This window comes from Typha latifolia, chromosome 9, assembly GCF_019914945.1.
Source record: "Typha latifolia isolate L0001 chromosome 9, TyphaL0001v2, whole genome shotgun sequence".
Taxonomy (NCBI): domain Eukaryota; kingdom Viridiplantae; phylum Streptophyta; class Magnoliopsida; order Poales; family Typhaceae; genus Typha; species Typha latifolia.
Window position 1 is genome coordinate 3,795,113 of NC_133094.1, and position 25,147 is coordinate 3,820,259.

At 38.6% G+C, this 25,147-nt stretch overlaps 2 protein-coding genes across 6 annotated transcripts in view; both read left to right on the plus strand.

The window, feature by feature from the left end:
- Positions 1-2,782: 2,782 nt before the first annotated feature.
- On the plus strand, positions 2,783-9,988 carry LOC140795817 (signal peptidase complex subunit 3B-like). 2 transcript variants are annotated; one of them, XM_073148607.1, is made up of 6 exons: positions 2,783-3,049; positions 3,991-4,038; positions 5,420-5,482; positions 6,595-6,648; positions 8,920-9,009; positions 9,666-9,988. In XM_073148607.1, the coding sequence occupies exons 1-6, from the start codon at positions 2,924-2,926 to the stop codon at positions 9,789-9,791; spliced, it is 507 nt and encodes a 168-aa protein (XP_073004708.1). In that variant the 5' UTR covers positions 2,783-2,923; the 3' UTR covers positions 9,792-9,988. The 2 variants fall into 2 exon arrangements, with proteins under 2 accessions (XP_073004708.1, XP_073004709.1); XM_073148608.1 differs by lacking the exon at positions 5,420-5,482 and having other exon boundaries at positions 2,790-3,049.
- A 737-nt stretch (positions 9,989-10,725) lies between these two features.
- LOC140795383 (structural maintenance of chromosomes protein 6B-like) overlaps positions 10,726-25,147 on the plus strand; it is a 34,616-nt gene continuing 20,194 nt past the window's right edge. For 2 of the 4 annotated variants that reach the window (XM_073147915.1, XM_073147916.1), the window contains exons 1-6: positions 10,726-10,990; positions 11,099-11,204; positions 12,387-12,520; positions 12,804-12,859; positions 21,401-21,487; positions 21,785-22,105. In XM_073147915.1, the coding sequence (XP_073004016.1) occupies positions 10,834-10,990; positions 11,099-11,204; positions 12,387-12,520; positions 12,804-12,859; positions 21,401-21,487; positions 21,785-22,105 (861 nt within the window). In that variant the 5' untranslated portion in view covers positions 10,726-10,833. Of the gene's footprint in view, positions 10,991-11,098; positions 11,205-12,386; positions 12,521-12,803; positions 12,860-21,400; positions 21,506-21,784; positions 22,106-25,147 lie in introns of all 4 variants that reach the window. The other 2 variants (XM_073147914.1, XM_073147917.1) reach the window with 2 other exon arrangements.

Here is a 25,147-nt window from a genome sequence, read left to right on the forward strand (position 1 = left end):
AATGCAACCATATATAATGCATATTGATCACTCGATAATCAGGTTACCAAATGATAATGAAATCATATGCATTTTTCAACATCACAATCATTAATCATCACCGACATCTTGGTATAATTTCATCATAATAAACCACTGTACACAGTCAACACCCGATACTCGGTCTCAACATCATGCCCGAAGGCTCAGAGCATACTCTGCCATCTGCAAGGAGTATCTCAAATATAATCATACACTGCCATCCGCTAAGGGTATCAACATCCATCTAGACCGGGCACTCTTCTAGCTGATAGAAACCTCGTGAGGATAACTCGCCACATATGCCCTAGCGAACGGCATGTGTCCGAATGTCTACTGCGCACACAGACTAACGACCTCGGACGTAAGGCCAACATGATCGCAACTATGTTGAACGATCAATCATCTACCAAGTGCGTCCTAACCCTCGTGCCCACTCGGGTATCCTCACGCTTTCTATCAACTATCCTATCAATCACATTTTATGCTTTTATTCTAAATGACAGATCATATGCATATATCCAGTACGATAGCAAGTCAATGCATAACAAGAATTTAGGTGGAATAAGAATCAAGAGAAAATGATGCAATGTAGTCTCCAACTGTATCGTCAACATATACATACTCATGTTAATCTATTATATGCATACTCATGCTATAGATCAACTCGATAAACAATCATAACGGTAGAATCATCTCTCATGATCTCTATATATCACCAATGTGCTCATATCCCAGGTCAACCTAATCAGATGCATGATAAAATATGCTCGACTGTAATTATCTCTATATAAAGTCATATAATCATGCTAGAGGCCAAAACATGCATGCACATAATATATAATATAACCTAATTTGAGAAAGGGATCTATGGGATAAAACTACTCACATCTTATCAGAAGACTCAATACACGTATCCCTCGGGTCCATCAATCAACCGCCACTCGACGCTGGTGAGATCCTTGGGGTCTCAAATAAGGGGGTTCAGAGTCTGAAAATGTTTAAGTAACATAAAGTTAGTTGTTTATCTGATTATAATTCGTTCGAGTAAAATATAATATTTTATTAGGTTTAATATTGATTAGATTTATAGGATAAATTTAATTGTGGCAATATTAATATGTTATTTATATTTATTTAATAAAATCCTAATTTGATAATTATAGAAAATAAGTATATAGTAATTTATCTCCTTTTTATAAATAATCAAGACGACTATATATATGATTTAATAAAAATATAATTATAGAATAATATTATTAGTAGTTATTTTGTAATACTTACTCTTATTTAACTAATCCTAGATTATACATAAAATAATCATTATGCTATTATACAAAAATAATCTGCAATTCTAGTATTCCATTTTATACAAACTATTAGACAATACTAATATACTAAAAATAGACATATATAATATAAGTTAAATATAAATATAAGACTACATATATTCACTAATAAATAATAACTAAAACTCTAAATAAATTTATAGGCAATATTATAATTGTAATTAATAAATTATTATACTAAAATGCTTAGTAAAATTATATTAGTTATAAATTATCAAAATAATTAATTACCTAAATAGACTATGTTACTTATCATTAGGAAGTAATTATATAAAAAATAATAATAATAGTCCTCTTCCAACACTGTCTGCTACACAACAGAGAGGAGGGGGCCAAGAATGGAGAAGAAGAAGAGAGGAAGAAGAAGAGAAAGAAAGAAAGAAGAAAGAAGAAGAAGAAGAAGAGAAGGAGAAGGAAGGGAGGCTCACCTAGGCTGCGGCAGTGGCGGCGGCGACGACGACAGCGACAGCGGCGGCTAGTGTTGATAAGAGAAGGGAGAGAGCTCAAGAGAGAGAGGTGATATATATATATATATATATATATAGAGAGAGAGAGAGAGAGAGAGAGAGAGAGAGAGAGGGTGGTGCGGCGGCGACGACGGCGACAACGAGAAGCCGTCGGCGAGGAGAGAAAGAGAGGAGGGTAGAGAGAGAACGAGCAAGTTAGAGAGAGAGAGAAGGTGGTGAGAAAAGGAGAGGTGATAGAGATAGAGAAAGAGAGTTGGGTAAGAGAGAGAATGAGGGAGTTAGAGAAAGAGAAGGTGGTGCGGCGACGACGACGGCGGTAGGCCGACGTCGGCAAGGGAAGGAGAGAAAGAGAGAGCTCGAGAGAGAGAGAGAGAGAGAGATCGAAAGAGAGAGAGATTTAGAGGGAGAAAGAGAGAGAGGCAGTGAGGGTGGTGTTGCGGCGGCGACGGCAGCGACGACGGCGGTAGATCGGCGTCGGTAAGAAAATATGTGAGAAAAGAGAGAGAGAGAGAGGGAGAGAGAGAATATGTGAGAGAGAAAGAGAGAGATATATAGAGAGAGAGGGAAGGCGGCGGCTGCGGGGCCCGCTGCAGCTAGCAGGTCCGGCTCGGTTGGCCGGGCTGATGGTTGTGGGCGCACGTGGCGCCCCAACACGCGTCCACGTTGCAACACCAATATATATATATATATATTTTTCATTTTTGTCTCTTTTTTTTAATACATTATTATTAGTTATTATATTAATAATAATTATTATTTATTTTTATTATTATTATTATTATTATTTTGGTTATTACAATTTTGATCATTTAGTTGTATTATTTTAACACATGTATAAAAGCTGATTTAAGATTTTTTAGTACATATAGGAGTAATGTGACTTTTGCGCATACACTATTTTACTCTGACATGATATTGAATTTATAAAAATAGACCTGCTTTAGATTTGGAATGCGATTTATTTCGATAAATAACGTTTAGGTGAGCTTGGTCAAAAACTCCGCTCCTTTTTCGAACCCGGCCGAGCGAAACATCTCCGACGAAGAGAGAGAGAGGGGAGGAGAGAGAGAGAGCAAAACATAAGCGTCGATGCATTCGTTCGGATACCGAGCGAACGCGGTGGTGACGTTCGCGGCGACGATCCTAGCCGCGATCTGCACCATCGCCTCTCTCTCCGACAACTTCAACGTGCCCTCCCCTACTGCCGACATCAAAGTAATCTTAGCAACGTCCTCTTTATACCCCTCTATCCTTCTATTGTCTGATACCTAATCGTTTTCTAATTTTCGCAATCGACCTTTGAAAACTGGAATCGTCTCAAAAGGATGCTCATTTGAGTGGATTCTAGCGTCAATATTTCTCTTTTTGTATCTTATGGGGAAATTTTAGTGCATCTCGATGTCAAATACGGGATTTGTTCTTAGTGTGTATGGTGTTGGTGGATCTGAGATAATTGTTTTATGTTATCTCATTATTTTAGTATGAGTATCCTTCGTTATTAGGAGCTATTAAAAAATTTGGAGTTCAACGATATTCCTTTCGGGTATCTTTTTGCGACTCAAAATTTGGCTGTAAGAAGAATAAAATGCTCTAATTTTTCAGGCTTAAACTGCAGTATATTTATGAACAACAATAAAGCTGAACAATTTGGACAATAGATGTTCGGTGAGAACCATCTGAGCAAATGAGCAATTTATTTTTCTTTGTACTCACGATTAAAGTGAGACCGTTAGTTTTTTCATTCAAATTAACGGAGTGCGTTTAAAAAATTTCAAAAATTGAATGGAGGGATGATCCCTCCATTTAAAAATTTTTACGGACAAAACGCCCTTCTCCTTATATATAAGTATTTCTTTCTCTTCAAAAGATACCGACATATTTTCTTTGTCCTTTGGTTTCAAGCTTTAGTTGTAATTGCGAAAGGAAATTAACGTTGGAGGAAACTTTTTTAATTATGTTTATGAATCACAACTCTAAGTTAAACCACTTTTAGATGATTTTTCTGGCATAATGATAAACTCTGGGTTCTTCTGAATTGATGTGATACATATTCTTCCTATCATTTCAATAGGACAAAACTTAAACCTTGACCCAATGTTACTTATCATTTAATATGATATTCTGCTCGTGTATTCAAATAATTTATTCAACTGCAGGTCTTGAAGATAAATTGGTTCCACAAGCAAGCACATGGGAATGATGAGGTGATTTTCTGCCCCAGTTGTGTCATCTATCTTAAGAATCATTATATCTATCCATTGTTTTAGTTGGTTTGCATGATTCATTAACATTCCATACTTCTCTTTCCATGAACCTCTGAAGGTTGTTATCATTAATTATATTGCATTACTATGCTGTCGTAACTCCTAGCAAGTTTAGGTAGCAATCATTATGAGATTGCATATCCCTAGTGTTTGTTGGTTGAATATTAAGTTATTAACTAGTTAGTATTTCAAATCAGGTCCTTTCTGTAGTTGGTGTTGATGTACTAGGAATAATGACAGATATCTGAGAATATCTTGCTTTTGTGTAGATAAGGTATCCTAGTGACCTTTTAATCATTTGCTTATGCATTTCGACATGTTATCTTTCTGTTAATGCATATATAGAATGTCAGACTGTGACGTGGTAATGAACTTCAGTAATGAGGGTGTTATTACCTAGTGTGTGGTGGTTATGGCATGCCTTAAGCATGTTGGTACTGCTGGCTCATTTCATAGAATTCACCTATCAGGTAATGGGAAAAATACTGTTTAATGTTTCATCTTGCCCCCATCCTGCATTGCCTGGAGACTTGTGCGCTAGAACATTCTTCTAGTTAGAAACTGATGTTATGATTTTTCATGATTTAAAGAATAATTGGATGCATGCTTGTTCACATGATACCAATTTATGATTATTTCCTACTCTATTGGGATATCTCATAGTTGTCTAGCCGCATGAGCTGAAATGACTGTTCTTATTTGTAACTGTACCTTTTTATAGGAAAATCAAGAAGAAAGCTTGTCTTCATTATATCTACAGTTTATGCTTAATTGCTTATGCATCTAGTAGTAATCTTCCAGAATTTCTTCTATACATGGATAGATTTTAGACTAGGAGGATAAGATAATGTCTGATGCAGGGATAGGTGGAGCTGGAGTACTCTTCACTTTAGGCACAATAAATGTAAATGAGGGTCCTGTTTAAAATTATAAAAAATATCTTGAGCTGGTTAAACGATTGATTTCTTTCTCATATACAATGGCAGAATTTCCTTTTAGTCGTAAATTAGTATTTTTGTGATCCTTATTTCATTTTTCTGGAAGTTCTAATTCCAGGGTTAAAACTCTGAACTTAGTTATGCACCTTATTAATTTCTTTTCCTTCGTGTTATTTATCCTGTAACAATTTAAGTATTTACTTTACATTGTGTTTATACCAAGAGCATAATTACAATGGAACAAATTAATCTGCTCATATTCTGATGGGATATTGTTATCTACCCAACTTTGGTGTATTTGTGAAAGATTCAAAAATAGTATGACTGAGATATCTGACTTACTCTAATGCTTCAAGTGTTGCACTTTTTCTTTTTGCTTTTAGGTCAGCCTGACTTTCAACATATCGGCAGACCTTTCTTCTTTGTTCACTTGGAATACTAAGCAGGTGCAAAATTATAGATCATATTTGTTCCTCGTGTATATTTTCTACAATATGTGGAGACTGAAGACAATGAGTGGTGGTTGGATTATTTTTTCTTTTACTACTGGCCAGCATTTGTATTTTGTGTTACAATCTACCCTTGATATTTCTAGCTATGTCATGCACTGATATGTAATAGTTATTGTTCCAATTTGAAATACAATTTGCTGATAAAAGATATCATAGCTTATTGTAATTTTGCAACTTCTTATACATTTGTCCCGGATGGACCTTAAAAGTGGGATTTTTTTCCATGAGAATTCCATTTCTCTGTAGATCATCTATAATTAGATATTATGTCAATTGTGATGAACAAGATATTTCTGGAAAAGCGATAAATATTCATCTGACATAAGTGTGGATGCATGGAGGAATGAAAATGGGGATAGACTTATCAATGAATTAATCTGATCTAAACCGCCTTAAAGGATTAGATGCTTGACAAGAAAGAAGAGTTAAAGAATTGACGAGTTAAGTAATTGAGAAGAATTTGATGCCTATTGCATAAAGGCAAATTTTTTTTATTCTTCTTTCTAATTTAAATCTGCTCTGACATGGATTTTTCATAAGCATCCTTTGAACTATTTCATCCTTATTTATCCAAATTTCTGGAAGTTGCTTGGTGATTGTGTTTGAGGTGTTTAAATGCTAAGTTGCTAACATTCTAAGTAGATCACAGATGCTTTATTATTATTTTTTTCTATTGATCTATCTTTACTCAAATGTACTTTTACTATACTTCTCTTTTTTGCACCATCTACAATGTAACCATCTACTATACTTCTTGTTTGGTATTTCTCTTTTCTGATGTTGCACAATACTTTTTGTACTGTTTTCGATTTCTAGTTCCCTATGGTCACCATATCTTGAAGCTACAATGCAACTAATGTTGATTTGCTTACATTGGCACAATGTCCTAGATATGTATTCTTGCAGATTTTGAGTCATTACCTGAGATTTTTTGAAATTAGATTTCTTGACTTGGAGTTATGATTCTTACGATTTGCTTTCTTTGGTTGAAAATGACTACAGTTTTTGCAACTATTCTCTCAAGCTGTTGTCATATGTGATTACAGGTATTTGTTTTTTTGGCGGCTGAATATGAGACCACTCAGAATGCGCTAAATCAGGTATTTCATTATATTTATCATTATAACCACTACTAGTACTGTAGGGAACCTTTGTTCCTCTTAGACATAATTTCACTTGATAAATTCTGGAGAGCACACTATCTCTTGCTTTCATATTCTAGAAGAAGAGCAGTTGCTCAACAAGCCCCGTGACCTTGGATAGGGATAGGTTAGAGACTTAGAGTGTCATTAGTCGGGACTGTCGTTCTGTGCTCTTATCACACTTATCTTGTTCCTTTTAATAGAAATGTTGGACTTAGGTCAAAACTGTTGAAAACCACTAAAACTATTGATACTAAATTTCGGGATCTAATCAAAGTTGGAATTGCTTTTCTGAATCTTAAAGTCTTAACACCTATTAGTAATTCATTTCCTCATGGTGATTTGTCTAAACCAGTTAATGTGTAGCCTCCATCTAGCTTATTTGTTTCTGTGTCTCATGTCGGTTGTCTTCGTCGAGCTAAATATAGACTTAAGCAAGTACCTCGTGCTTAGCTTGAGTGATTATTCTAACATTTTCGATCACTTTTGGGCTTGGGTCAGTTTTGATAGGATTGAGTGGACACTTGACTTGAATGGATGAAGATTTTCTTTATTTATTTGACAAGGTAGGCTTGGTGGAATTTCAAACTCATATTCTCCTACTCTGATACCATTATGTAATGGAACAATATTAGAGTTTATTCATTAGGAATGATGCTCAGATGTGCTTTTGTAGAGATCTAATAGCAATCAATCATTAACATAATCGTTAGAATATGAAAAGTTAAAAGTTATTGCTTTTAATAGCTTTAATTTTAATATGAAAAGATAAAAACTATTGTTTTCTAATAGCTTGAGTTTTTTAGAGTTGGTGAGTTAACATTGGAGACTATTTAGCACGGATACTTTGTTTATCCTTCCATACCCAATATGGCCCGATACAAATTGAATAGGAATAGAGTATCCAGATTAAAATAAATTAATTTTAGTTTTCCAGTACGACAAGATTTAGCTCTGATACGATGAGATACAGCTCCGATATGGCGGGATATATATTTTTGATCATCCGATCCTTTTTTTTTGCTAACAGATGATACAAAACATATACGTTATATGTATATACGATCATCCACTCCTTCATGATACTTTTAGCTTTGTTTATTTGATAATGAATTAAATATATAATTTGAAAGCTGTTTAAAGATCCAAATTAGTTGTAGATGAATACTTGAATTAGATTTCAATGTCTCACTAACGTTTTGAATTTCATATTAATTTATGTTACAATGTTATATTTTAAAGTTTTAGGCATGTGATACTAAATTTGTAGCTTTTTTATGTTATTGTTTTTTTGCCATATATTATATTGATTGATAATAGATTAAAAATATATTATTTATTTATTGACATATCCATGCCGTATCCCTATATCTCATATCCACATCTGTGCTTTATATCATGGAGATGATAGCAGGGATCCTGGGTTTAAATCCCAACCAGACTTACCTTGTTAATTCTTCTCAAACCATTAAAAATGTCTTGAGGATGAGGGGAAGTTTGAGATATAAACCACTGTTGGCTATTAGCTTGAGTTTTTAGAGTTGTCGATGAGTCAACACTAATAATAATGTCACCTACATGAAGTAGGAGAATGATCTACCCCTCTAGTGATGACTAAAGTCTAAGCCCTGTAAGTTGTATATGATGACCGCACAAACATGGTGGTCATGAGCACTCTAAATAATTAAGATGCATCCATGAAACGAGCAAGCATTGTTTTATGTGGAAAGTAATATTCATGCACAAGAGAAGGAGATATGCATCTTTTAGTTTGACCATGTCATCTGAAGGTGTGCTGGCAAGACCTGAAGAAGGTTTTCTTTTTTAGTTCTGAGAAATGGGGTTGATTATGATTATAATGTACTTTTAGTTCAGTTGTTATACTTGTTAAATTTCTGCTGCATCTAAATGCAGTCATAATCATGTAATACTTGTTAAATTTTTGCCGCATCTAAATGCAGTCATAAACATGTAACAGTGTTAATTGTTTGCCACTGTTAGAGCCTTGTATTAGGCACCTGAGCCCTTAGAGAGTAAAGAGTGTATGGAAACTTAATTTCTTCCTGAAGACATCTGATCCATGGCTGTAGATTCTTATTCTATGTGCCCTTGAAAGTGTCTAATTTAAAATGGCAATATAAGTTAAATTTCTGATCTTCATTCTTCAGTTTCTACTTTTGCCATTGCATGTCTTGTATCCTTTTTCATGCTTTTGTTTCATTATGACAGGTTTCTTTATGGGATGGTATTATACCATCAAAAGAGAATGCTAACATTCAGATTCTCACCACCAATAAGTATCATCGCTTCATTGACCAGGCAAGCAAATAGTTTCTTCCCGTGATCACCTATTTAGTCTGAATTATCATACATAAATTCTTGTACTGCAAGAACCTTTTCCTGGACATTAAGCACTTTATGAGTTACAAAATTGATTATTTTTGTGGAAAGCAAGTAAAAATGGCTGTACCTTTAATCATGTGGATCCTGATCCAATCAAGCAAATTATAGTTCAGGAGGATTTGAACACAGTTGTGGTAATTATAATATCTGGGATCAAGAGAATGAATTGATCCTGTAGTAGGATGCCAAATAAATTCTTCGACCTGTTTCTGAAATAAATGATTACTTATCTAGCTCTTGACATCAGTCTGGAACATATGCATAGGTAATACTGATGGAATGTGATGGGTTTTAAGAACTTGGACACACAAGCAGAGCAATTACATGCTTGCTTACCATCCGAATAAAGAATTACTCAGCTTATTAGTCAGGTTTAAGTTTTTCTCTAGTAAGATGGTTTTCTCAATTGAATCACATATATTTGTACTTCATGATTCACTGAATTCCTTTATTCATACTCCCCTGTTTTAGAGTTTTTGACTTGTTTACCTTCTTCCCTTCTTGTATGCATTTGCTTGTGCCTTAGTTGTACGCATTACTTTGAACTTAATTTTTCCTCCTTTTGATCACAGGGAAGCAATCTAAGAGGCAAGGACTTCAATTTGACGCTGCACTGGCACATTATGCCCAAGATTGGCAAAATGTTTTCTGATAAAATTGTAATGACTGGGTATCGTCTTCCAGAGGAATACAGATAATATTGTCTTCTGTCTCCATGCAATGTGTAATTCTCAACCAATAACTGGAGCTCAAGCATGTTCTTTAGAATTACACAATACTTGAATCCGGGCAAACTGAGACCAAGATTTTTAATTAAAACTTTCTACTGTACACTATATAAGAACTATTTTGAACAGTGCTAAGTGGCTCTCACTACTCACTAGCTTTGAGCTAAGGGTTGCAATTAGATCTGGTTAGACGGACTTTTGTTGAGTTTTTGACCAATCTGTTATTTAAGGCATGTCCCTATTTCCTCTATCCTACACCTAGTTCCTGACAAACGAATTATGTTAGCTACCATGTAATATTTTCCATGATCTATTTTGGCTACCATGTCACACTTCCTACATAAATTTTACCACTTTGTAATCACACAAAAAAAAAGAAAAAAGAAAAAAAAAACACGAAAAGTTTATGACAATCATATACATACTGAGCAATGCACCAAGGAGGATCATTTGGTTTGCATAAGATGTCCACAAGCTGTTTAGAGTCAAGCCCAACGATAATCTTTTGAAACTCTGTATTATCTTAGAATCGAAACTGTCAAATTTGTTTTATATGCAGCTTTTAAATATAAATTAGGCATATTTATAATTTTACTTGTGCTTTATTGTTTGTTGTAAAATGTAATAATTACTTTAAATAAATTTACACAAGAATTTATATTTAATCACTAATTATGAATAAATATGTTAATTGTACTAAGATAATTTTATCACAATGTGAAATAAAATTTTATAAATAATTTATCACATAAAAATATATAAGTAAGTATTTAATTGTGAAGTATATTTTGTGCACCAACCAAAAGGCACGGAGGAACGGATACTACTATATTTGGGGACATTTTCGTCCTTTTATGACCTTCACCCGTACTTTTTTTTTTCTAAGGGCGCCCAGCGGACTGCGCTACCCTCCCGTTTTGGCGGGCTGTCACTTCTCTCCTCTCCTTTTCCTTCCCTTCGTCTCCCGTCTCTCCGTCCTCGGTTCTCTCCGCTTCCCTTCTCAAAACCCTAGATGGGCGACTCTAGGGTTTTGCTCGAACCCTGCGGGATCACGGCGAGGTCGGGTGCGGGGATCATATCAAAGATCCGTCTCGAGAACTTCATGTGCCACAGCAGCCTCCAGATCGAGTTCGGCGATTGGGTCAACTTCATCACCGGCCAGAATGGAAGTAAGAAATCTTTCTTTCTCTAAATTCTTTTCGTTTGCTGTTTTTTTTTTTTTTTTTTTTTTTTCTCTTTGATATCTTCTTACCGGGCCTGTTTGATGCTGCTCGTAGGCGGGAAGAGCGCGATACTTACGGCGCTTTGTGTTGCGTTCGGCTGCCGGGCTAAAGGGACACAAAGGGCAGCCACTTTGAAGGATTTCATAAAGACCGGCTGCAGGTGATTTCAATCCTGATGCGTGGGTTTCTCCCATGTGCTTTTTTGTTGGGGAGTATCAAATATCAATTGTAGGTTGTAGGATAAAAAATAAGTTAGAATTCAATAGTTGTGGAAAAGAGATTTTATTCTTCTGTTTATAATCATGAAAATACTCAAATAGTGTTCCTTTTCTCTTTTACTATCTTAGAGGTCGGATTACCGGTTTAATTTTGCTTTAGTAATTCCATATGATGGTAGCAATGTATGTCGGCGATGAAGAATGAGAAGTAATCCTTGTTGGAGGGGACACTAACACGGACTTCCCTTTATGACCAAATAGACCCTACGTGAGGAGAACAGTATGTCTGAGGTGGCATTGCATCTGCTTCTCAGTTGGGCAGAGTAGACCATGTAACTTTTTGGAAATAAAATATATGCCATGGATCTTGTACCTTTATTTATTACTGAGAAAATCCAGAATGCAAGGATTCTTGTGATACATTGGTAAAAAGATTATAATTCCTTAAAGTGATTATAAGTATAACATATATACTTGGCCAAGATATAACCACCACCACACATCATTTTTAGTTTGTTGAAGAGGATTTGCTATAAGATTGCATTGCTTGGTATGCTTTTCCCTTGCTTTCAAGAGGTCGTGGGCTAAAGTTGCAAAAAACCTTTTTAGAATTGAGTGTAAGGGTGCTTACATCTTCCCTCCACTGACTTTGTCTAGAGGGGACCTCATGCACTAAGAGACCCTATTTTTTAAATTTATTATGTTTGTGAAGAGGAGAGTGAATGTAAATGTCTAAAAGGCCTACTAAAGTCCGTAGTATACTACTTCCTATAAAGTCTTTGTTGTTCTCCTCTTATTTGACACCTTTCACATGATTTGAGCCATTCCTTATTGGATGTACTAAGTATCTTTGCTAGATGTGTCCAACTATCTTCCAATGATCTTTTGTGACAGTGATACCTTCTTTCCTCTATATATGTTTTCTGTCTCTTGGTTTTCTTAGTTTGACATTTTTGCAAGCCATCCAATACTATATTTCTGCCCTGCTCTCCTTATAATTTAGTGTGTTGTTAAGATAAATATTTGCTCTGATTGAGCTAATAGGATCACTCAAATTGATTTCATGTTTCTCTAACTAAAGTCTTTCAAAGTCTGATGTGGCTTATCATGAATTTAACTTGTAGTTTTGCAGCCATTTTTGTGCATGTCAAGAATCAAGGAGAAGACGCTTTTAAGCATGAAGTTTACGGTGATTCAATTATCATTGAACGCAGGATTACAGAGTCGGCTAGCTCCATTTTCTTAAAGGACTATCAAGGTTACTTGAGTTGCTTCTTTGATTTCTACCCTGGTGTGTATCATGCATCTATTTTGCGGTGATTTTAGTGGACGGTTAGCTTTCAAAGCGGCAAGTTTTTTGCATTCGTATTTTATTTCTATTCCTCTTTCCTATGTACGTATCTTTGAATTAAAAATAAAATCTGTTTATTTGCAGTTACCTATGATATTATTTTTCATTCTATCAAATTTTATCTACTACTAATGACTTAAAGTTCTCATCCAAACTTTTTAGTTTCTATTATTTTTCTGGTTTGGAACAGGAAGAAAGGTTGCTCATCGCAAGGACGACCTGCAAGAGCTAATCGATCATTTTAACGTGAGTGGATACTTATCGCTTTTATTAGGCATGATATGGTTAACGAGATCTTCTTTCCATAAATTTTGATTTTGGAAGCTAGTTGCTGTATGTTTTATAACTTGCCTTGGCATAGTCTAATTATATGCTTGCACACAGAATGCTCATTAGAAGGACCATAATATTTGACTATTTGCTTCTTCAATTTTGTATATACTCTCCTGCTGTTGTACTATACCATGATGTGTGCTTGATTTGTAGAATCGGTGAGCTTGAATTATGGCTTGTTATCACTTACAGTTAGTGTTCTACTAGATTCACATATTGCATGTAAGGTTTTTATCAGTGATTAAAATATCTTTTCTGATGTGCATGCAGAATCATAAGTTGTGTTTGAGAATTTTGTATTTTCAACTACTTGTTACTCTTGGAAAGTAAAATGAACTTCTGGCCAATTAATTAACCCTCCACGTGTCACAATAAGAGTAGGAATGCACATCCGAACTGAATCAAGTCTTAGAACCTAAATATTTCTTGTTTATCATTTGTATTGTTGGTCCGCTATAGGATGTAGACAAGATGCAAACCCATTGTTCAATTCCACAGGTAATGGGTCTTGAGAAGCCCAGCTTTCTAAGATTTAGATATTGCATGCAACGATCTTTTTTGGGGGCTTTCACTAGGAGTGTAGATAGAGGGATTATGTGAAATGATCCAAAGTAAATTTAGCTTTTGGGTAAAAAGTTAATGATTTTGACAATCACTTCTGATGCTTTAGATAAGTTGGTCAAAGGAACTGTTGATGATATCTCTTACACTAGGTATGATATGCTACCTGATATAGCCCCTAAATTCAAATGACATTTTGTGTTACCGTGCATGATCATTCTTGAAATGTGTTAATATTGTGTCAAACAATAGCAAGCCTTGCTCTCTATAACATAAGGTTAAAAAATCTCTAGACTTCTTATTGAAATCTGATTGAAACCAATGATGGTTGTGTCGGTCGACATGTCATGACACTTGATACGAGGTGTGCTAGTGGCACACCCTCGTACTGAGCCATGTCAATTGCGCGCTGACCCATGCCAATGGGCTCCTAGCACACGCCCTTATCGAGCCGTGCCCTAACCCGTGTCAATATGGAGCTTATTTTGTTTCTTTTGCTTTTTCCTATTTTCTATTTTCTTAAATCACCGTCAAATCAACTTTAGCGTTATTCTTGTGTCAATAAATAAAGTCATTATTATTAATATGATTGAAGATTATCGATATTATTTAATGCAATATTCTCTCTTGTGAATTAGCCCAGAGCTGGTTGGTCTAGTTGAGTCAAGGTTGTTGTGAACCAACCCAGGGCTGGTTGGTTTAGTTAGGGTTGGTCTGGTCAAATTGAGTCTAGTTTAAGGTTGTTTAGAGAGAAAGTAACCTAAAATGTACTATAAAGGTGTGGTGAGTGTGGTGAGCACCCTAAGGGAATCAATGAGAATTTTCTTTATTTTTTCTTCCACCCTCTCTCTGTCTCTCTCAGTCAACTTCCCTACCAGTTGACGGCTCCTAGACTGAGGCCCCCCTTAGCTGATAGATTCACCCCTCCTTGGCTAAAACCCACTCTTCTTCCTTACCCTTTAGTTCTCTCTTTCCTTTCAACCAACAACAGTTGCTGCCCCACTCAACTCCCATCATTGCCGACCTTTAGCCACGGTTATACCATCGCCATGCTACTACCATAGTAGCCTCTCCCACCCCAGCCACACTCGTCCCCATCTCACCAAAACAAATACAACCCCATTGACACTCCCACCGCTTATCACCTTTACTTCTCAATTGAGCACCTCGCTTTTCCTTTCCTCCTTTCGATCACAACAGTGGTATCAGAGCTCAACCCTTTCTCGGACTATGACGACCACAAGGTCGGTGGCGAATAGGAGAGCGACGGCAGATGCACTAGTCGAGGGGGAGCTCCTAACCAGCGCTGTTGTTTCGGTAGAAACCAAGTCGTTCTTGAGCGCACCGAGCATGCCGCCAGTGAGAGGAGCTTCATAGCAAGAGCCTTACTATCCTCCTCCAAAAATTACTAGAGCTACAAGAAAGATCCCAAGAAGAGACGAGAAGATTGAAAGCTGATATGAAATCTTTGGTCATCAGCAAACAATTGGCGGACCAGCTCCACTTCTTATGCAGCTCATAGGTATGAGACTACCCTTCACGATCTCCTCTAGGCGAGAAGATGGTGGGCCGACCCATGACCCCCTTCGCGAGTGAGGGCACGCGCCTGAGACGCAAGTGGTCACTGGCTTATCGCCACCTTCCATCTTCACTTGGGATGCTAGGGGTTCTCCACTGCCTCCACTAGATCCTATGGTCCATCCTGAAGCTGCCTATGGACTAGGTAAGGAGGGAACGGATCACAAGGCAGGCTGGAACCAAGAACGTGATGTTGCTGCGGTGGCCCCTTAGTTGAACCAAGAAGGCTTGGGGATGCGTCGAAATGGGGATGATTGGAGGCCTCGTGATCTGGGGGTATAGATCCTTCCCCCACCTATGATCAGACTGAGGATGGCGTATGACCCCAACCGCGATAATGGCATCCGCAGACGCACTACATGGCTCGACTTTCCAAAGTTTGAAGGAGGTAATCTATTAGATTAGATTTTTTGAGTTGAGCAGTTTTTTGAGTACCAGATCACATCGGAAGACGCTAAGGTGTTATTGGCGAGCTTCCATTTAGAGGGCGCTGCACTACATTGCTACTAGTCAGTGAGCGCTCACTAGTTGTTCGGGACATGGATTGAGTTCATCAAGGGGCTCTCGAGACGATTTGGGACCTATGGCTTTGAGGACTACCACACTACGCTCTCTAAATTGGTTCAATAGACATTTGTAGCCACGTACCAAGAGGAGTTTGAGTGCGTAAGTAGCCAGTGCCGACCCCTTTGGTTGCAGCAACTGTTGATCAGCACATTCATCTTTCGGTTATGCGAGAAGGTCAAGGTCGACGTCCTTTCCTTACGATCTCGGATCTTTAGCGAGGCCTTCGAGGATGCCATGCGGATAGAGCAAAAGCACACGACCTTGAGGAGTGCTTTGAGGACTTTATGGATTAACTAGGACGGCAAGATTACCTTGAATACACCGGGGGAGTGCAGTGGGCTGATAGTTGCACCGAGCAAGGTTTCGAAAATCGGTATCGGGATCGGGATCAGCCGTCCGGAAAAGCGATACGTATCGGCTGTATCAGCTGCCTGAATCGGATTAGACTATTTTAATTAAATAAAATTCTAAATATTATTTAAAAATGTTGAGACATTTCTAAAAATTTAGAAAAAAATATAAGAAAATAAGAAATAATAATTACTCACATATAAAGTCTAAAAAGTAAAAATCTCTCTTCCTTCCTCTCTTCTTTCTTATTCCTCTAACTGTTAGTCTGAGGTATCCATTCTCTCTCTCACTTTTTCTTTTTATATTTTCCTCTTTTTTTTATCTTTTCCTCTGTCTCTTTCTCTCTCTGTAGCTGCTGGCTGCTGCTGTCAGCAATAGCTAGCAGCATCAACAGCAGCTGTCTGCTACAGCCGCTAGCAGCAAGCAGGTAGGGCCGAAACCAGCCAATATAGCCGATTTCGAACCGTTTCGGCCGATCCCACTCGGGATCGGCCGAAACTGGGAACTATGGCAATGAGGACTACTCCTACCCTCTTTGGCATGAGGATAACACCGAGACTAGCTGCGTGTCCCAGAGGAGGTGCACGACCCGTGGTTTGAATTCTCATGCCTATACAGTTGGAGGAGTGCTGGGCTAAGGGGTTGTACTTTCGATGCAATGAGTGGTTCACCCCGGGCCACCATTGCGTCAGAGCCATCAGGAATGTGATGCTGATCGACGATCATGATAACATAGGCAATGAGGTGATGGAGGTGACGTGGCTGTCGAGGATATGGTGGGGATTGTAGATGAGAGCCTGGAGGAGGATATCTGTGCTGAGATCTTCATACCGAGATCTCCATGCATGCTTACTCGGGGACAAGCACTCCAAAGACCCTATAGGTGGATGGGGTGGTCAAGAGCACTGCGTACACATACTCATCTACAGTGGGAGTACACAATTTCTTGGACGAGCGACTCGTACGGAGGATTAGATTAGAGGTCGAGCCTACCATTGACTTTGAGGTGACCATCGGGGACGACACAAAGCTTCGAGCGGAGAGTGTATGTCGTGGGATCTCCTTGAGGGTGCAGGGCCATAACTTCATAGTGGATTTGTACCCCTTGTCACTCATGGGGTAGACATGTTTTTGGGCACCTACTGGTTCTAGAGTCTTGGCTCGGTTATATTTGACTTCTAATATATGTGACTCACCTTTTGGAGGGACGGACGAGTGGTGAGATTAGATGGGGTCTGAAATTAGCTGCACCCTATGCTTCAACCGCTGATTGGTGTGTCGGGCGTCGGAGAGCTTTTCTTTTTCTTTTTTTTTTTTTTGCAGCTGGCTTTGATTGTACCTCAGCCCACTCCTAGCTCAGGTAAACTTACTGATCTAATCCAATTGTTGACTAACTTTGTTGGATTGTTTTGAGGCCCCGAGGGGGCTACCTCTTGCTAGGCGAGTTGACCATAGGATTGAGATTGTGCGAGGGGCTGAGCCGGCTAACGTTCGTCCCTATCGATACCCACATGTACAGAAGTAGATTTTGAGGATAGTCACCGAAATGTTGGAGCAGGGCATCATTCAGCCGAGCTGGAGTGCGTATTTTTCGCTGATCCTACTAGTAAGGAAGAAAAACGGGAGTTGACATTTTTGCGTGGACTACCGTGTGCTAAACATCATCACCGTTAAGGATCGGTACTCTATACTGGTTATTGAGGAGCTGCTGGATGAGCTGATAGGGGCGTTCTACTTTAGCATGCTTGACCTCCGTGTAGGGTACCATTAGATCTGAGTCTGGGCAAAGGATGTGCATAAGATAGCATTTCAGACTTATGATGGGCACTGCGAGTTTAGAGTCATGCCATTTGGGCTGACGAACGTGCCAACGACATTCCAGAGTCTAATGAATGACATATGCCAACCCCTCCGGCGGTACGTGTTGGTATTCTTTGATGTCATTCTTGTGTACAACAAGATTTGGTCGGACCACATGGAGCACTTACGAGCTGTGTTGAACTTGTTAGTCGAGCATTCCATGAAGGTGAAGAGCAAGTGCCTATGGGGGTAACGCTTAGTGAAGTACTTCGGCTACATCATTTCAGTCGAGGGTGTGGTAGTTGATCCAGGTAAGGTTTCTTCCATGGTCGGCTGGACGCAACCGAGGATAGTCTGGGAGCTACGTGGCTTCCTTGGCTTGACGGGCTACTATTGTCGGTTCGTGGTAGGATACAACAAGATAGCAGTCCCACTCACATCTTTGCTAAGGAAGGACGTCTTTGAGTGGACTGACGAAGCAACTTGAGCTTTCGAGAAGCAGAAGGTCGCCATGACCACTCCCTTTGTGCTAGCACTGTCAGATTTTACACTGCAGTTCGTGGTTGAGTGTGACGCCTTTGGGGTGGAAATTGACACCATAGTTATGTAGAAGGGAAGGCCTATAGCTTATCTTAGCAAGGCTTTGTCTGGGAGGTCACAACAGCTGCTTACTTACGAGCACGAGATGTTTGCCATTTTGCATGCGGTGACTAAATGGTGGCCCTATCTGATTGGAGGGCAGTTCGTGATTTAGACAGATTAGCGGAGCCTTCCCTATTTCATGAGTCAGCGCATACATACTCCGGTATAGCAGAGATAGGTAACCAAACTATTAGGATATGATTATGAGCTACTATACAAAGAGGCGGAGAATAGGGCAGCGATTGCACTATCCTGGGCGGAGTTGGCGACCATATTGATGCCAAGTTTTCTATTACTCGAGGACTTCCGGAAGAGCGGTACAATTGATCTGAAGATATTGAGATTGATGCAGCAATTGTTGGACAGCCTAGCGAGCCACCCTAAGCTTGAGAGCCGGGATGGATTACTATTGGACAAAGGGCTTATCCAGGTGCTCGCGGATGATGGGTTGCGCACTCGACTCATGGACCACTTCTATTCCACTCCAGAGGCTGGACATGATGACACACTGAGGACCTACAAGAATCTTTCACAAGCTATACGTGGGTCAGGATGAAGAAGGCGGTGATAGTGCACGTGAGGGCGTGCGAGGTTGCTAGCGGGCAAAGGTCGACTCCCTCAGGCCAGCAGAACTATTATAGCCCTTACCAATTTCAGAGCAAGTTTGGGAGGACATCTCTATGGATTTCATCGAGGGGCAACCAAGGGTACTGTCATATTTATTGTGGTAGACAGGTTGAGCAAGTATGCCTATTTTTCAGCCCTAGCCCACTCAATTTTAGCAAAGACCTTAGCGGAGGTGTTTGTATGCGATGTTGGCAAGCTCCATGGCATGCCACGTTCTATAATCTTAGACAGATATTAGGTCTTCATCGGTGACTTTTGGACGGAGTACTTTACGCTGCAGGGGACTTGGTTAGACCTCGGCTTAGCCTACCACCTGTAGACATATGTCTAAATTGAGGTGGAGAATTGGGGCATTGAGCAGTATCTTTGTTACTTTGTGGGAGAGTGCCCAAATGATGGCTCGATTATTTGTTTTAGGCAGAATGGTCTTACAACACTGTCTTTCATACTAGTATTCAGATGACCTCATTTGAGGCAGTGTATGGCAGACCACCATCGACGTTGTGGACCTATGACCTCGTAGCATCTGCAGCATGGACAGAGACGAATCTAGAGCTGACTGATAGAGATGCAACCCTGAGGAGGTTGAGGACCTATATGGCGGAGGTGCAAAATCGCATGAAGCAGGTCTTCGATTGCAAGCATCATGAGCAGGAGTTCGCGATCGATGATCTGGTGTTCGTGCATGTTCAGCCGTATCGAGAGGCAACTCTGAGACCGATGCACAACCAAAAACTAGCTTGTCGGTACTTTTAGGCCATTTTGAGTGCTCAAGCGACTAGATCCGATGGCATACAGATTGACGTTACTAGAGGGATCTTGCATCCATCTAGTGTTCCATGTTTTAATCCTAAAGGCTCAAGTCAGGGCGAACCAGATCGTGGACATACCCAACCCTGTGGAGGACACACACCTCGTGGATCCGGTGAGGATTCTGACTAGGAGGCGGTGACGTGGATACGAGTGACTAGACTCTGGTGGAGTGGTTGGGTCGACACTCTGATGACACTACGTGGGAGCTTGAGTTTGAGATAGTCGAGCGCTTTCCTGACTTCACATTTTGAGGACAAGGTGGTAGAAGCGTGGTGGATTGTTGTGAACTAGCCCAGAGCTGGTTGGTCTGGTCGAGTAAGGGTTGTTGTAAACCAGCCCAGAGCTGGTTGATCTGGTTGAGTCAGGGTTGTTGTCAACCAGCCTAGAGCTGGTTGTCTAATCAGGGTTGTTTTGAACCAGCCCAGAGTTGGTTGTCTAGTCAGGGTTGGTCTAGTCGAGTTGGTCTGGTCATGGTTGGTCTGGTCATGGTTGGTCTAGTCGAGTTGAATCTAGTCTAGGGTTGTTTGGAGAGCAAGTAACCTAAAATGGAATAGTCATTATAAAGGTGTGGTGAGCACTCCAAGAGAATCAATGAGAATTACTTTAATTTCCCTTCCACTCTCTCTTTATTTCTTTCTCTCTCAACTTCTCTACCAACTTATGGTGCCTAGATTGAGGCCCCCCTCAGTTGATAGCTTCACCTCTCCTTAGCTAAAACCCACTCTTCTTCCTCACCCTCTAGTTCTCTCTTTCCCTTCAACCGGCAACAGTTGCAACCCCACTCAATTCCCACCGTCACCGACCTTCAGCTACGGTTACCATTGCCATGCTACTACCATAGCAACCTCCCCACCGTATCCACACTCTTCTTCCTCACCTCATCAAAACCCACCGCTCATGACCTTCACTCCCAAACCGAGCAACTCACCTTCCTTTCCCCTCCACAATCACGACATTTTTGTGTTATTCTTATGCTGATAAATGAAGTCTGATCCTCCTCGTCATTCTACATTCAATTAGATATTAATTTTAATTATTAAATTATTATTAATTAATATTATGTGTTCAATTATATTATAGAATATTCAATCACATTATAGAGTATTCAATAATTTTAATGAATGTATTTAATCATATTACGTGCTGAATAATATTTATATTTGACTATTGTTATATCTTTAATAAAAAATGTCATTACAAGAATAATCTAAAGATGAAAGACTATAATATAGGTTTTAATACATATATTCAAACCAAAAATAAAAGAGTGACGTGCCGAAATTCAAAAACATTTTTAAATATCCTAAATTTTTTTACTAAAAAATATGTTAAAGGCATACCACTAGCACGCATGGGCGTGTCAGTTGGCACGCCTCGTGCGAAGGTGGCACGGTCATCGTTGACCTTTAGTTTCTTTATTAATGTACTTGTATACCTCCATTCGCGACATAATCTTTGACAAATTGTTTATCATTCCTTTATTTATGTTAATCCAATGGTTTGGTTATTTTGCAGATTGATGTTGAAAATCCATGTGTCATTATGAGCCAGGACAAAAGTAGAGAGTTTTTGCATTCTGGGAACGATAAAGACAAATTTAAGGTGAATAATGTAGTTAAGGTTTGCAACTGCATCTTCGGCAATTGTCTTACTGACACATTTAGCTTCACTTAGCTACACTAGTGCCAGGCCTGACAACTTTTTCTTGGTTTAATGTGTCAATTTTTTGTAGCCTATAGGTAATTTACACTTCAAGGCAATTGTATCTTTGTAACTTTATAAGCTTTTGCATGTGCATGAACTGATGCATCTGGCTTAAATAAGTTTCTTTGGTGTTTTATTATATAAAAGTGACTTGTGCTTCATGGTCATTTTATTGAATTCTTACTTTTCGTGCAGTTCTTTTTCAAGGCTACTCTTCTTCAACAAGTGAGTGAGTTACTGGATAATATTAGAGTTCAGCTGGTTACTGCAGATACAATTGTTCAAGAATTGGAATCATCCATAAGGCCAATACTTAGACAACTTGATGAGTTGCGTGAAAAAATTAAGAACATGGAACATGTAGAGGAAATAGCTCAGGAACTGCAGAATTTGAGAAAAAAATTGGCCTGGTCATGGGTTTATGATGTCGACAAACAAATTGAGGAACACAATGCAAAGCTTGAGAAGCTAAAGGAGCGTGTTCCTGCTTGCCAAGAAAGGATTGATCGAAATTCAGTAAGTTTATATAGTTTGACATTAAAAGTTCTCTTGATTCTCTTCAAAAGTATCAAATTTTGGATGTCATATTATTTGCTTAAACCATGACATACTGATCACCACTGATGTTTATGTAGTGCATAACCTTTTTTTTATTTTCTTGAATCTGAAATTAGCACATGAAAGTTCTAATGATTTTTGGATCATCTAATTGGATATTGATATTCTGATTTTTCATGATTATGGAACAAATCCCTCATTAAAATCCATTCAAAGCCATTTACAGAATATGGACAGATATATTCACTTCATGTCCTCATCACTCCTTGTAGTGATCAATGAGCTTATTATTCCTTTCTAGAAAGGTTGAGTTTCTCTATTGGGAAGAAGTTCTCGGTACTCCTTTTCTGTAGCAATATTTTGAAAGGCAGCCGTGAGTGGCGGGCGTTCACCCCACCGCCTAGTGCTAAGATGGAAGACGGGTAGTAAGGCGAGTGACAAGCAGTCTAGCATTTTTTATATGAAAAAAGTTTAAAAAAATTATATATATGATATATTTTTATTTTTTTAAGACTAATATAGTATATATAAAATTTATCATGATGCACTACACCAAAATATCAAATAACATAATCAAAGACCATAACAAATTCACAAGAATTACAACCAAATATCTAAAACAAATAATATGATCAAAGATCCAGCCACAAACGTTGTTTGAGAGGAATTAGTAGCCATATCTGATTATTGGTACTCTGTACATAAAATTGAGACCGTCGGGCAATTTACAAACTAATTAACAAGTAATTGATTAATTTACAAACTAACTAGCATATCAGATTAATAATGAGAGTATCTAAATTTTAGAGTTCAAGGATCAAGATTCAAGACAATGAAAGAATTATAGATGACATTAATTAATTTCTCTAGCAAACTAATTATCAATTGATTCCTCTAACATAACATATTAATGATAATTACTAATTAGAAAACTAATACAACAATTTGTTAGGATAGTGAAAGAATTCAAAGAAATCTACTTTTAAGAATTAAGAATTCAACTGTTCAAGACAATTAAATAATAAATTTGCTAATTAGCAGCAAAAAGCTAAGGAATCAACATTGTCGGTCGGCTTTCTTCTCTAGCAAACTACTTTGCTCAATAATCATTATTCATTAATTGATTATTAGGATTCAGGACAAACTGTGAGAGAAAACTAAAGAAGTAGGGAAGCAAAGCATGCTTGCCATGATTACCTATTGTTAAGTGTTAATTACTATAGCAGTGAAGAAACTAGAAAGGGAAGAAAGCCGACGGTGAGGGAGAAAGAGAAGGATAAAGGGAAGAAAAGAAGAGAGTACTTGACGGCCTTTCACTCTTGGCGGCCATACGAGGAGGTGGCCACTGAGAGTGTAAAGGGAAGAAATCAAGAAATAGGGGAGGAGAAGAAGAAAAGGGTTTGAGAGGTACTTGAGACCTCGCTTACTTGCTAGTTGAGGGTTATCACTTGCCGTCGTTGACTTCTCGCTGCCGCTTAGAGATGATTGGGAGAGGGAGACGATCGAGGGTGGTCGATGATCGAGAGAGGGAGAGTTTTCAGAGCTCAGATTGTGAGTGAGGGAGAGAAAATGGTTGGGTTTTGTTTAAAATGGTTAATGGGTTAGCCGGTTAGCAAGTAATCAAGATCCGACCTGAAAATTCCAAACCCATCACTATAGCAGGCTGACCTTCAATAACATTTAGTGGGCCGCTCAACTCGCCATGTGACTTGGCAGCCCGCCAATTCCGCCCAGGTAGCCCAGTCGCAATGGTTGGCCACTTTTTATAACATTGTCCTATAGAGTATAGTATTTTCCATTGAAGAAATGATTGATTTATCATATTACTGAATTAAAGCTTATAAAAGAATGTGCAAATAGGAACTGAGCATATTTGTATTAGTGTTATACCTTTCAACAACCTATACCAAGATCAAGTAAAGGAGGATGGTTCATTTGGTAGATTGTCATTCAGATCTAGATTTAATGCTCTGTGTAATTTCTAATATGCACATTGCATCTCTAGTTCCTGTATGCTACAAAGATTAAGTAATATTTAGCTTAAGCATCTAGTTGTGACCTGTGAAGCACAGACACCTCTTACTGGGAGAGGTGTCTATGTCGGACACGTGTCAGACACGAACACGCAATGGACACGTGTCTAGAGTATCCGTAATTAAAAAATAATAATAAAAAGGGACATGTGCGGGACATTGCTGGGACATGGGCAGAATTTTGGCTAATCTTTAACGGGTTGGGTTGGGTCGATTTTTGTTAACCCGAATCTAAAATCCAAATTCAAAACTAAAAACTCTACAAACCCTCCCACCCTCCCCCACCAACCCGAAACGAAAACCTAAATCTCTCTTAGACCCAATCCCTCTTAGTTGAAGACGATAGTGCGCGACAGCGAGCGACTGTGCGACATCGAGCAATTGTGCGACCGCGAGCGGCTATTGCGACGGCGAGCAACGGACGGCTGTGGCGAATGGCGAGGTTCTCTCTCTCTTTCTCTCCCCGCAAGCAGCTTCTCTGCTCTACTGTCTCTCTCCACCCACAAGCAGCTCCTCTCTCTCTCTCTCTCTCTCTCTCCCCTTCCCCAAGCAAGCAACTTCTTTGCTCTCTCTCTATCCCTCCCGCAAGCAACTTCTTTGCTCTCTCTCTCCTCCCCACAAGCAATTCTTCTCTCTCTCTGCCTTTCTGCTCTCATTTAAAGCCTTTCATAGTTTCATTTTTTCTTTTTTCTTTTGATATTGATTTAAATATTTGTTGTTTATATTAATTCTAATTAGTGATAAACTAATTATATTAAATTTAAATATTTGTTGTTAAATTATATTAAAGCCTCTTTGCTCTGTTAAATATATATGTATTTAACACTATTAGATTGCAAACTTGTACTTTAAATGTAATAATATATATATATATATATATTTATTTTGTCGTGTCTTGTGCCGTGTTCGTGTGCTATATTCTCAAAATTTGCCGTGTTGCCATGTCTGTATCGTTCGTGCCCCGTGT

Bases quoted from the DNA above. Each gene is read 5' to 3' on its own strand.
- LOC140795817 (XM_073148607.1), top strand. From the start codon at position 2,924: ATGCATTCGTTCGGATACCGAGCGAACGCGGTGGTGACGTTCGCGGCG. The intron at 6,649-8,919 runs GTATTTCATTAT...TCATTATGACAG, and splicing joins CTCAGAATGCGCTAAATCAG to GTTTCTTTATGGGATGGTAT. The intron at 9,010-9,665 runs GCAAGCAAATAG...TTTTGATCACAG, and splicing joins ATCATCGCTTCATTGACCAG to GGAAGCAATCTAAGAGGCAA.